This window comes from Syngnathus leptorhynchus, chromosome 3 (assembly GCF_054491065.1).
Source record: "Syngnathus leptorhynchus isolate UIUO chromosome 3, UIUO_Slep, whole genome shotgun sequence".
Classification (NCBI taxonomy): domain Eukaryota; kingdom Metazoa; phylum Chordata; class Actinopteri; order Syngnathiformes; family Syngnathidae; genus Syngnathus; species Syngnathus leptorhynchus.
The window spans coordinates 6,944,138-6,957,646 of record NC_141197.1 but is presented as its reverse complement, the minus strand read 5'-3'; the positions used below and the strand labels follow the sequence as shown (position 1 = coordinate 6,957,646).

The window sequence follows — 13,509 nt, the reverse complement described above, 5'->3', positions numbered from 1 at the left end:
CGGCTACAAATATAACTCATTCCAGTGAGAATTGAATATACCATTTTAACCGTCTTATAGACCATCTACCTAAAGGCCGTGCTTGACTCACCCAAAGCTAGATTTTTGGCGGTGACATCAGAGCACGGCTGGTAATACTGAACAAGCCAGGCAATTCCTACAACTGCATACACGAGCTCTACCAGGAGAATGGCTGCAGCGAAAAAAATCAAAATAAATCACACAATGTAAAAAATATCACAAATATATTCTACATATATATATATATATCTTAAAGTGAGGCAGCTTACCTAGTCGGATATAGATGACATACTGCACAGCTTCCCTGGGCTGTGTGTATAGGATGCTGCCTCTCATACTCAACCACATGATGGCGCTCTCACAGATAAGGCAGCTGACCAAGATGCCCATGTACCCTCGGCCATGGTCCACCAGTGTTATAGAACAGGACTGGTCAGAGCCGTAGGGAAGGCCGAACAAAACCACGGAGAGAACGACCAGCCTGAAAATAACAGTACAATTAGCCCCCTCCGCCCTCTGTTTTTAATGGAATTCTTCTGTGACAGAGCTTAACTCACCAGATACAGTGCAATAAAAACAGAAAGAGGGCAGGCAGCACCAGGTCATCACTGCCGACTGACCAGCGCCGCCGAAACATCACCATGCCAGGCATCACTGCCCTGTGGAGAAAAAGACCTAACATCAAAAATAACACATATGATGTTTTTTGGCAGGCCCAGAAAACTGGAAAGTCTGAAAAGTCTGAAAAGTGCAATGGAATGTTAGTCCAAGTCAATGTTCCTATTTGCAAAAAAAAAAAGAAGAAAAAAAAGTGGCAAACCATGTATGATGTGCAGTGGTTGTACTAGAATGCAGTTTACTTTATGTCATACAACAATGGCGTAACTACTACCTGGTATAGGCACTGAAAAGTATTTATTGGTTAGATCGGATAGCAAAACGCAACACTAATAATGTTTTTGGAGGACACACACGACAAACTTCTCATGCACTTTTAACCAACTACAGTTCTTAAAGAAAATGGTGTTACTGTACTTTTCAGCCACTCTTTTTGGTACCCAGGATGCATTTTGGCATGCAAAGCTGAATCTTTTCCCTTATAAAATTTTCCAAGATGGCGCTCTAGTGGCAGTAGTCTTCAAATGCTATGGTGTTTTTTGTTGTTGGAGGTCAAGGGTCACGATAACTTCAAGTAGAGCTTTTGAGAGTATTCTTATTAGTGAACAAGAGAAAGCGAACTTGCTTTGACATTAGATGGTACCCTGTAAAAAAAAGAAAAAAGATTCCTTCACATTACTCTGATCATTCTCTTGTTGAAAAACAAAGCAGAGTTCATTGCAGTTGCTTCTGGCCTAAAATGAACTGAAATGGCAAAGCCACAGAAGGAAGGAAGGAAGAGGGGAGCCACAGAGAAGCTGATTCAGGCCTTATGATGCCGACACAGGCTGATCGAGCCTTTACGGTGAGCGACTCCAGTATATCTGTTGAAAGATTTGTTTTGTTAAAACAAACACTCAAAAGAATGATTAACATTTTACAATAAATGTAAGACAAATAAAGTTGAGAAACGCTGAGCATAAGACTTATGTATATTGATTGTTCTGGTTCCGTCTGTTGCAAAGATTTTTCAGTCGTTAACAGAGTGCCAGTACCCTTCTTCTTCCGACCTTAAATAGCACAGTCATCACAGTTATTAAAATCTTTCGTGGCATTATGCCATCAAATATTAATCATACTAATTAAAATGCCACGAGATAGCTGCATTATTGCCCAGTTGAAGGTGTGAAGTTGATTTACACTGCAGCAAAAAAGCAGTGACTCAATGGATTTTGTTGGATCACATTGACACCAAGATAACACGTGTTGATTGATAACCTTCGAGCTAGTCAAAAACAGAACTTTGGTTATTTTGCTATTAATGCATTGATACATTTGCATCCAGTTGGAGCAATTGAAATGTCCTAAATTGCACAAAAAACAAACTTATGGAGGACATGAGCAGAAATACAAGTCACGGCTAAGGTACAGGTGTCAAACTCAAGGCCCGGGGCCAGATACGGCCCACCACATCACTTTATGTGGCCCGCGAAGACAAATTCTGCATCAAATTCGTGTGTCATTACTGGAATTGCAAATTGTCTTCACTTTTGATAATATCTTTTTTTTTATATATATATTTGACCAGTTTTTAGTCATCTGATTTGAAAATGAGTTATTTGTCAGTTTGTTTTGTAGCTTTTACTGTATATAATATGAGGTGCTCATACATTTGGGTTGACAGTCATACTGAAGCTATGACTACAATGCGGCCCGCGAAAAAAATGAGTTTGACACCCCTGAGCTAAAGTAATAAAAATGTATGCCTGTGTGCCATCGGTCTGCAAATCAGCAGACAAGCTAGCCAACTATGTAGCCGCTAGTTCCGACTAACAAGCTAGTTAGCTGGCTGATCGGTGACAGGGCTGTCTAAATTGTCACCACCTTTCCATGTGCACGGTGGATCCATATAACTGACACGGCAGGACTCTGCAATTTTTTAGCATACAGTGTCTTACAAGCAAAATGGATGCTGTGGGAGAAAAGGGGCAAGTGATCGATAGCTAGATGGAAAAAAAAAAAAAAAAATGGCACTCAGTACTTAAATAGTGGGGGAGGGCTGACTCATCATGTCAGAGGCGCTACACTAATTGACAAAGTGTAATTTATCAGCTTGTTGATGAAATGCTACCCCATGACTAAAAAGGCAATAAAATCTTTATAGGCACTCGCTTTGTGAGTGTTATGGTAGGGGATGTGTGGGTTTGCAGGCAATTATAAATATCAGTCGACATTTGTCGAGCACAAAAAGACAAATCATATTTGTCTGACAAAAAAAGGATGTAAAAAAAATACCGACCAGAAATACAGATTTTTATTCATACGTGCGCATTGCTACAAATGCGATTTGCTAGGCTAAGTTGTCTGGAACATGTTTTGCTTTGACTAATCAGTGAATCGAAAAATGCGATTCACTGAGGGCCAGTTTTGACAAAGAATGGGGAAATGTCACTAAATGCATGCTGGCCAAGACGGCACACCCGCTTATTAGCACAATACCAATCATGGTGGTGGCAACATTAAACTTGAGGGTTGTTTATCTTCAGCTGGAACAGGGTATTGGTGCTTTAGTCAGTCAATTTTTGGCACGTTTGGCATCTTCTGGGAAAATGAGAGTGAGAGCTATTTTGGAGTCCTTTTGAAACTAAGCGAGGGTAAATATTGTAATAGAAATAAATCATGGTCTGTTGTTGTTGATACACTCATATCCAAATTGAATGAGCACAATATCAGAAGTGTGCAAACAATGATGTATTTTTACTGATATTTACATACAAAAGACAAATGTTATAGTATAACATCTTTCAACAGGATTGCGCAGAATGATTTTCTCTCTATATTATAAAGACGAGGAATGTTTGATACCACTTGTGTCAGACGGATACCGGTACATCAACCCATTGATTTATTTGTAGCACCACCTACTTAGAACTCAGCAGGGACGTGTAAAACAGAAAAATACACCAGCCTTTCCTCGCAGCAGATCTGGAAGCATCTAAATGCAGTCTTCTGGCAGGCCTGGCATGTTTCTGTTAGTCGTCAGTGAAATGGTCCATTTGCAAATATCATACTGGTCATCAATGAAAGACTAAATTATTTGCTTCCATATCCTGAAAAGAATACCAGACCTCATTAATTTAAAAAAAAAAAGAAAAAAAAAAAGCTAACCAGTACGTAACAGAATAACATACTGAGACCCAGACTGAATTCCATTATGAAGAGATCAGACAGTCCGATGATTAACAGTGCTTAGAAAGGCCAATAAATAATGAGTTGTCAGATGATATCAGATGTAAAATTCAAAGACGGTTAGAGGACAGCACACTCCAACAACCACAGGAAAACTAAATTTAAACAAACACATTCTATGTCAAATCATTTCAGTAATTCACTCACACATAGAATTACTCAAAGGGGAGCTAATAGCATTTAAGGGGAGTTGAACCACTGTCAACAGGAGAGACAGCATTAAAAGGTTATGGTAATGACAAATCATATTCTTCCAAAATGGGAAGAAAAAAAAAAAAAAAAAAAAAAGGACACATTTGAAAGTGAAATAAGCTTTAAAAAATGCTGGTCTGGAAAACAAACATCAGCCAGGCAAATTGCAATAGATGACAATAGATCATGGGTCACCAGCTTTTTCATTAACAAAGGAGAGAAAATCAATGTGCAAAAACAAAACAAAAATTGGAAGAGGGTGGGACTCTAACTAAAAAAAAAAAGAAAAAATTGGGATTGAAATCAGTCATCCAACTGATGTGTTTTCTCGCTTACAGGGGTCATATGGAAAATGCTCTTTATTGCACATATGGATAAAATGGTTGCATCTTCAAAGTGCCACCTCACCCATCAGATGTGAAGTTACTTAACCAATTCGGTCTTTTATCAGCTTCTTTTTTTTTTTTTTGCTTTGTTGTATTTTGACAGCTTGCAAAAGCAATGGTGTGGCTAATTTGCATATATCATATTTTAATTCTCTGCCTGTAATTTTGGCAGCTAGAAACAGTGAAGAGGTTCCAGTGTAATTTAGAAGCCTTGTCAATGGTGCCTTTTAGCAGAACACCACACCACAAAATGGATGCTACTTTAATTGTTCACATTTTATTAGCTGTTAGTTGGAAAGCAATTTTGATTGTTCATGACTTTCTTGAGAAATAATTATATTTAATTACAGTGCCTGATCTGAATCTGGTTTTGCAGTTTACATCACGCTAAATTTAGCCTGACAAACACTGAGTCACTATCATCTGAGTCGTTCGTTGTGAAACTAAAGGTCATTCGTACGTTTTGTGAAAAGACGCACACATCCCTGCACGTGAGCAGTGCCTTTGTGCAAGCCAATGTATGGCTGCGTGCCAGGCCCTCACCCCGACTCACGTGACCCAACAACAATGATGTAACAACAATGACAGACAGAGCTCTCAGTCTGTCATTGTAGCTTTGATATGAACAATGAAAGATAAGTCAAAAATGGTTCACATCATTTGCCTGTTAAAGTGTGTTTCAATTGTGGACATCTATCTTTCGTATCTTTATGACTGCTTTATTACAGTGTTACAGATAGCTTGGATTTGTTTTGATTCGGAAAGGGGAAAGTTCAGAGAAGCACCTCATCCACACAGTCACTCACAAGTCAAAGAGCGTGGCGGGACACAGTAGGAGATGGAGTGGATGCTTTATTCTCTTTTTCATTCAATTCACATAGCATCAAAATGACTTGCTCAATCCGCCTGATATTGTCATTTGCGTATTGCTTCGCTTTTAATAAAATGTCAGACTTGGATGCGAGTGAAGCGTTCAAGGTGATGGATAGCAAACACACCTCTTTGGCTGCCCAACAATATGCCTTGAGTAAATTAACTTAAAGAACTCCTTCAGCTGCCTAATAGCATGCCTTTCTAAAAAAGACAAAAATAAAATTAAAATGCGAAACACACTTTTGGGGTTAACGCGATTCCCAAATTCTGGACCCCAAAGCCCCGTAAAATCAAGATTTGGGCGTATTGTGTTATGCTTCAGAACTGGTCAACACTTTCAGACAAAATACCATTGGAAGAAGCTTTTGAGCCTTCTTTGTATCATTCACTAACATATTAGAAACATGACAGGTACAATTCTAATAAAAACAGAGACTTCTCTATGCATGCACTGAGGATTTCGACAATGTCTGACTCGAGTGGCGAGGATACACTGAGCCGTTCCAATTCCAATCTCCTCTATGTTCACTTTCATTCCTGCTTGGGTGAGAATGACACTGCTTTAAGAGTCGCTTCAGCTTTTGTCACATCCACTTCACGCTGTTTCTAATCAGCCTGTCTCTGCAAAGCCATCACACAAGACGGCAGCATGCTGTCCATCCAAATAGAACCCTCCCTCCCATTTTTCACTCTTCCCTGTCCTAATGCTCTCTTCTTCTCCTTCCTACCCACCCACTCATTCGCTATTCATATTTTAGAGGACATTTGTGAGCATGGAAACAAGTGAGTGCATCTGCACCGCTACAGAAGAAACCAACATTTGCTCTTCCTTATCTAACAAAGCCAGATTTTGGTTTTGGTTTACCACTGCTCATCTTTTTTTAGACTGAAAGCCATGTGCCACTCACTCCTACACTCCCTCTGCCTCTTTCTCCATCTTTTTCTCCCACCGCCACCACCCACTCAATCCTTTTCACCTCCTTATCCATTTTCCTCGTGTTGCAGCCGATGCATTAGTGTTAACGTGTGCCTGTTTGTGCGTATGGATGCGTGCCAACGCCGGGTTCCGAAGGTGAGCTAACCAACCTGGCTGTACCCGACAACCGCAAACGAAATGAAATTATGTTTCGGTCGAGATACTGTGGCCGCTCGATGACAACAGCCAAAGACTTTTTTCCCCCCTGCTTTTCCATTCCATTAAACTTCACAACCGACATTATTAAGTACAATACAATTTCAGCGAAGAGGAGCCAATTGTGACTTGGACATTTTGTCACTCTCAGTAGACTGAGAATGACATCAAAGCTTCAAAAAACAAATAAAGCCGTGATTCGAGCAACTGTGATGTCAGTCCACAGTAAGTGGCAAAATGGCTGTCCCCGGAGATGGATAAAAACGGGTGAATTTTGCTGCTTAACTCACATTCTGCAAATGCAATATTCATCAGAATGCCGTGTTTTGACAAGTAGGGGTGCACATTTCTACATACTGTAGAAAAAATCTTTGGGTTGACTTCCCCTTTAAGAAATACTAACCACTTAGCAGAGATGAGCAATCGAAAAACAAACATTAGTCCCGTTGAGTATCCCACTTAAGGTAATATTCCATCATGTGGATCCTCAAGGAATATTTTACGTTGGCTATGTAGTCAGTAATGACTAATAAACTCATTTCTCCACGATTGTAACAGGACCAGTTATTACTGTACACTTAGCAAATAGAGCTAAATTTACATTTCTTTCCACAAAAACTAACAATACAACTCAAGTTAAGGGTAAGTTAAAACAGCATGATGTTAACAACGGAGTGCTGTTAAGCATTTGCTGCCATTTTGAATCATTTTATGGACTAAACAAGTTAAAAACAAAATGAATTTTAAGGAAGATTAAGTTGTTTCTTTGCGTACCGACTCAAAGATTCAACTTTACCTTGTAAATATTTGCATTGACAAACTAATCCGCAGGTCCTGCAGTACATCCTGTCTTTACTTCCCCATATTGTTTGATTAAACAGAACTAACATGGTTAATTGAAGAACCTAAATTTGCCCATCTATTTAAATGGCAATGTGTTGATTTGGTCCCACTCACAACATCAATCTACACATTTCAAATAAACGAGTCGCAGACGATAGGTCAAGTCTCCAGATTAAACAGCTAGAGGATATCATCATCATTATAAAGGGATGATACATGCAGGGTTGCTCCTTGCTAGTTTATATTCATCTGTTACATACCTGTGTGTCAAAAAAGCAACAGTCTCATAGACTATTTCATTAAGAAACAAATAAAAATAATCAACAAGAACAAAGGACCCTTAATTAAACATCCATCCATCCATTTTTCAGCCGTCATCGGGCAGTAGGCGGGGGGGACACCCTGAACCGGTTGCCAGCCAATCGCAGGGCACACAGAGACGAACAATCATGCGCACTCACACTCATACCTAGGGACAATTTAGAGTCTTCAATCGGCCTACCAAGCATGTTTCCTCAATTTAGAAGTTTTATTTTGACTTTTAAATGTTTTTTTTAATTTGGAAAAAAAATGTGCAATGTAGTTTCATAAGTCAGCACATCAGAAAAGAGGTAGCGGCATTCTTAAATATGCACTGTTTTTCCAAACAGAGACAGACAGTCGTATTTGCAAAGTCACCCTGGAGATGGCCACTTTCCTAAGACTGAGGTTATAGCAAATGACATCGCAGGTACCAGACCTCAGGTCTGCCTCCTGAGATGGATAAAAACGGCTGAAATTCATATTGCACAATCGAAACATTACTCACAACACTGTGTTTTAACTCGTTTGTCTCCACAGAACATATTACAAAGAAAATTTGGAGTTGACTTCCACTTTTAAATGACACAGGAATAGCTATAGTGAATGAATACATAAAAGAATTGACACTTTACTGCTTCATGTGTTCAGAGTTTACTGTATATCAGAAAAGTTCAAGCCTTGTTTTAAATAGCACCATAGTTTCTTCCAAAACTCAAACCATGTGAATTTTCATTTCAAATGTATCCTCTTGTTCTTCTCATCTGATATTGGAATCAATCCACCTGCAGGGGTATTTCCAGGCTGCTAAATCCCTAACTTGTGGAACAAATAAATTTTCCCAGTTTGTTCATGAATTGCTTTGTAGTGTTGCACATAAAAAAAACAGGGGTCTCAACGAGCCAATTAAGGGGGATGATATTTTGTGACCCCACTGCCTTACCTGACAAGATCAGCGATTGTGTGACCCACATATTTTTCTCAAAAATGCATATTTTTGTCTGGATGGTCGCTTTACTTTTGTATATATTATTTCAGCACTTACATTTTGCATGTACTGTAGTTGGACCTCATGACAGATTATTTGTCGACGAGTTAGCCCAAGGGAAATTGTCAGTCACATGTGATTTTGAAGTGACACTATGAGAAAGGAAAGCTAAGACAGGTGTCATTCTCCTTGCGATGACACACAGATCTCTTTGAAAAGCAAGTGTAATTATGAAGCGGAAACAATGCAATTTTGTCAAGAGTTCAGGTTTATGTGGTTGTGTGTGGGTGTGCGTGTATGTGTGTCGGCATCCTACAAACACGTGTAAAACCGCAAGCAGTGTTGCAGTAATGAGAGCATCCTGCGGGCCAAGCTAGTTGTGATGTGGCCTACTCATGTGTCCAAAATCAGTGGGGGGGAAAAAAAAATATATATATAAGGTGGCCTTTCCAACTGAAATCTCATACTATATAGACAAAAAAGGTGGATGCCCATTTATTGAAATGTATTCCCCCGGTGGTCGCTGCTTCTCACCTGAATTTTGACGCTGCCTTGACACGAACCACTGCATCGGTTCCGCTTGCTCGCCCATATCCCCCCGACTGGAGACAAGCCTCCTCAGACTCGTTCTTCTCGACACCAGTTCAAAGATGCAAGGAGGAAGAGGAAAGTCTGTCAACGCCTCGGTGAGAGGTTTTATGACAACGGACCAGCTGTCATTCGAGTTGATGAATGGACGTGGAAATGTCAAATAATCAGGTCGCGGGGATCCGCAGCAGTCCTCAGTGTTGATTCTCAGAGCAACACGTCTTCAGCTGTGGCTCCTTTTCTGTGCTCCTCCAAACCAGTGAGAAATATTCGGGATTGGATCAAATCCACTGAACAAGAAATAGAAAGAATGGAATCCGTGTCACGTTGTAGTCAGTGGTGTGTATGTTGCTCCCGGCCGCCGGACAACTCCCGAACCCCAGCAACGCCAGGAGGCAAAACAGGCAGAATTCCACGAGAAAAAGGCCCGGTACGTATCTACATTAAACTGCGTATTAAGAAGATGCAACCCCCTTTCTGCGTTTCGCTGCGCACATCACGTACCGCGTTTTGATTGCGCATACCTGACTCGTTTCTTAAACGGAAGGCACTCGGGAAATATTGCAGAGAAACGGCGCCACTGGTGGTTTGTGAATATCAAGAATTTCGCTACTGCTTCAAAGATGAAACAGCCATGGCAAGAAAATTACCTACCAAGAGAGTGCGCGTTCATACTAAGGAAATATTTGAACATTGTAATTTGTCTGTTAAACGTATTTATGTAGAATGAAACACTGTATTAAAATTTTTAAAATACTGCTTCTGTTGATTTGGCTTGAAAACAAAGCCAGTGAGACCTGCATTTCAGTTCAACACAAAAATGTACTGAAATGTGGGTTTCGTGTCATTGACACAAGACTGATTACTATCTCAAAACATTGGTCTTCTTCGATGGGATGTGCACTGGGCGTGGACCCCTGTCAAGTCATAAAACATAAACACATGAAACAAACTACATTTGGAAGATTTTGAAAACATTGAAAATCTCATGAATAAAATTTCTAAATGAGATATTGTGAATTTTGAAGCTTTTGTCCGTATTGCAGTAATTACAAAAAAAAGCAAAAATAGAAATCGTGATTCGTGACTAGGTAAGCGATGCCGGGCCATGGCAGAGTCGCGATGTTTGAAAGATTGCGATATTTTTTAAGGATTTCCTTGAATGCAGATCTCATTTGTACATGCGTGAAATCAAATGTTTAAAAAGGTTACTAAATGACAAGCGGTTTTTGTATAATAGTAGCTACATTGGTGTTATAATGCTTGCAGCTGCAGGCATTCAAGGCTTTAAGCGGCAGGTGCACCATTGCAAAGGTGCAAGTTTATTCAAATACTGGGTTATAAAACACAATTTCCCGACTGAAAAAAGATCCTGACAGACCAATTGAAACATTTCTTGAGCACGTTTATTATATATATTTATTATATTTTATTTAATCGTAATTCAATTCAAAATAAATTAATAAAATTCTTTACATAAAATATTGGAGCTACCGCTTCATCGCCTCTCGTAGCACGTTGTGGAAAAACTAACTACTAAGTTTAGTTACTTTTATGTAAGAATGTTTAGACCAATGGTTTAGAATACGTAGTCTTCTAACTTGGGAATTGTTATATATTGTCTATTGTCTATAAATATGAACATCTTTGTATGGTTGTAGTCACGCTGCATACAAAAATTGTGCCATGTATTTATTTTTTTCCTTTTTTTATACAACCAAAAGAGTCAATCAGACCAATGAAAAGACTCCCCCCGTATCTTGTGCGCCAGATGGTACATTCCGGTCTCGTTTTCATTCTCCTCCCTCTGTCTCCAGTGTCCTCCATCTCCCAGCGTTCTGTCATTTTCTAATGTTAAGGGCATTGTGACATCCAGTGACTTGTGGTCCCGTGGTCCTTGCATCTTTTAATTATCCGAGTATTTGCTGGGAAGCAACAGAGGAGGTACGTAATCTCCATTTTGTCTCATTAGACAGCAGCATTTATTGACACTTATTTCTGTAAAACGTGTCCAATCTGCATTGACACGTTCATTTTCAGTTAATATGCATTCATGTTTGTTCAGTGGGCTCTGTATAGTTCACTGATGCCCCGGCCGTCACGCAGTACTTATTATTCACCTCCATCTTGTCCTCCATTTATAGGCCCTATGAGCTATGACTCAGGAAGTTTGACAGATTACTGCATTGCATTGTATTTGCATTGTGTCTGCATTAGATTTGATCATAGTGGAACAAATAAAAATTCAGAAGACAAGAAGAGTATAGACTCTGCAAAGCTGCAGTAGCCTAATATCCCCATGTGCTAGTTATCCTGAAAGCTATGGTTTTGAAAAGGACAGTAGTGGCACAATTTCACGTAAGGGTTATGTCATAGCTGCTTCGACCAAAATACTAAAAAACGTATACAGCCTGAAAATGCACCCATCCAAGTGATTGCTCTTGCAAGGTCATATTTAAGGCCCTCCAATCACAGGGCTGCTAATGCAATACAGTGAGTATAAAGGCTTGTGAGTATGTCTGTGTTTTCTCCATTTAGCAGATAACATGTGAAGTCTGACCCCAATTCGCAGAGATTATCTACTTTTTTTTATTTAGTGAAGCAGCACAGAGCTAGCAGCAGCAGCAGCACCACTGACAAGCTTGGTCCCGGAATCCATGGAAGCCAAGGCCAAGTCTGCTCCTGCTCCCAAAGGGCCATCAAAAGCAGAGAAAAGGGAGCCAGCAGCCCCACGTAAAGTTGAACCTGCCCCTGCAACCCCGGAACCAGAGATTCCTCCTCCCCAGGATGGGGCGGCAGAAGGTGATGCAGGTGATGGGGCTGCGGGCAGCTGCACAGACTCTCTGGAGCATCTGAAACCTTTCCTCATTGGTGGTGCTGTGATTGCAGTTGGAGCCATTTTGATTGGGGCAATGCTACTGGCAAAGAGAAATTGAAATCCTAATCTCGAAAAATTAACTCTATGTAAAATTGGTTCACAAATAATCATGGTAGATTTTGAAGATGGGGAGTTGCTCTTTTTTTTTGGCTAGCAAACATATATGTATAAAATATTACTAAGCCATGAAGCAACTAATTTTTTTTTATTGCAAACATTATATGCATGAAATTTTTATTTACAAATCTGTTAAAACTACACCATAGTACTGAACATACAAGATGATTCTTTTCTGATTGTTTATATCTGCTTTTTATTATTTCCTCAAATGTTGACAAAACCACACAATATTTGCGCCGTATGTTCAATTTCTAAAGAGCTCCAGAAAATTGTTTACCTGGTTTGGAAAATGCAGATTCTAGAATTCACTTTTCTTTTCTTTGAAAGAGCAGAGTTGTAAAAAATGTCACATTATATGATCATGTGACAAAAGAGTAAGGGATTCAGAATGCTGAGGTTTATGATGGGCTTGTGGGAGAGAATATGATGTATATGGCAGACTAGTGTTGCAATGTTATTTCTTGAAGTAGATTTTTATGTTAGAATCAAATGATGTGACAAATCAATAGCCTTTCATGTACAACACAACATCTGAAAATGTACTGCATCTATATGTTCACTTCTTATCGTAAATACTTTATTGCAGACCAGTCATTAATGGTCCCATATCGAGTTCAGTGCCTGCAGTTGAATCAGGCTTCATTTCACTGTGTGTATTCCATCAAGAACAACTATCCAGAACAACTTTTGTGTTTTCAATACCTTATTAATATCTAAGTATAGCCGGGCACAATTAGAGTGCTAATGTAAAGGAAGTGGATTAGTCAAGCACTCGTCATTTTCATGTCTGCACATTGCGCCCTTGCGTGTGTTCCCAGCATTGTCTATTCACACAGTAATGTCCCAGTTGAAAAACTACACACTACTTTTCTCTGGTTGCAAATGAACATTTTTGCAACATATTAGTCATCATAAATGTTGCATGTGCGTACATTGTTGCATTCGACACCCCTAACGCATCCAAACAATACAATGCCAAAACTAGAACTAACTTCATCTGACCTTGTACAAATAAGTGTACCAAAAAAAAAAAAAAAATCTTCTTTTAATAACTTAATAACAGCAGCGTATAAATGCAATAATTCAGGTAGGATTCCTCAGTTAGCACATTATGTTGTGCTGTAGCAAGTTATTTCACATAGATGATACGACGTAATAACACTAGTGATGGTCAAGTATGATGTTTCATGAAATGGCAATGATGTTAGCGGTGATAGAAAGTACAGTATGTATTTATGGTGACTGTAATGATGGTTATATTTTTGATATATTACTACTCTCTCCTCCAGTGTACACAAAGAATGTGGTTGTGATGCAACCTTTATTAAAGGAAGTGAACCAA

At 39.4% G+C, this 13,509-nt stretch overlaps 1 protein-coding gene and 1 long non-coding RNA gene across 5 annotated transcripts in view; one reads left to right on the top strand and one right to left on the bottom strand.

The window, feature by feature from the left end:
• dagla (diacylglycerol lipase, alpha) overlaps positions 1 to 9,814 on the bottom strand; it is a 25,475-nt gene extending 15,661 nt beyond the window's left edge. The window contains exons 1-5 of one of the 3 annotated variants that reach the window (XM_085907607.1): positions 9,694 to 9,814; positions 9,116 to 9,459; positions 579 to 680; positions 291 to 502; positions 92 to 193 (exon numbers count right to left, since the gene is read on the bottom strand). In XM_085907607.1, the coding sequence (XP_085763733.1) occupies positions 92 to 193; positions 291 to 502; positions 579 to 673 (409 nt within the window). In that variant the 5' untranslated portion in view covers positions 674 to 680; positions 9,116 to 9,459; positions 9,694 to 9,814. Of the gene's footprint in view, positions 1 to 91; positions 194 to 290; positions 503 to 578; positions 681 to 9,115 lie in introns of all 3 variants that reach the window. The other 2 variants (XM_085907608.1, XM_085907606.1) reach the window with 2 other exon arrangements.
• On the top strand, positions 9,294 to 13,509 carry LOC147059009 (uncharacterized). 2 transcript variants are annotated; one of them, XR_015065636.1, is made up of 3 exons: positions 9,294 to 9,599; positions 10,987 to 11,113; positions 11,767 to 13,509. It is a non-coding gene; the product is annotated as an uncharacterized LOC147059009 (long non-coding RNA). The 2 variants fall into 2 exon arrangements; XR_015065635.1 differs by lacking the exon at positions 9,294 to 9,599 and adding an exon at positions 10,135 to 10,260.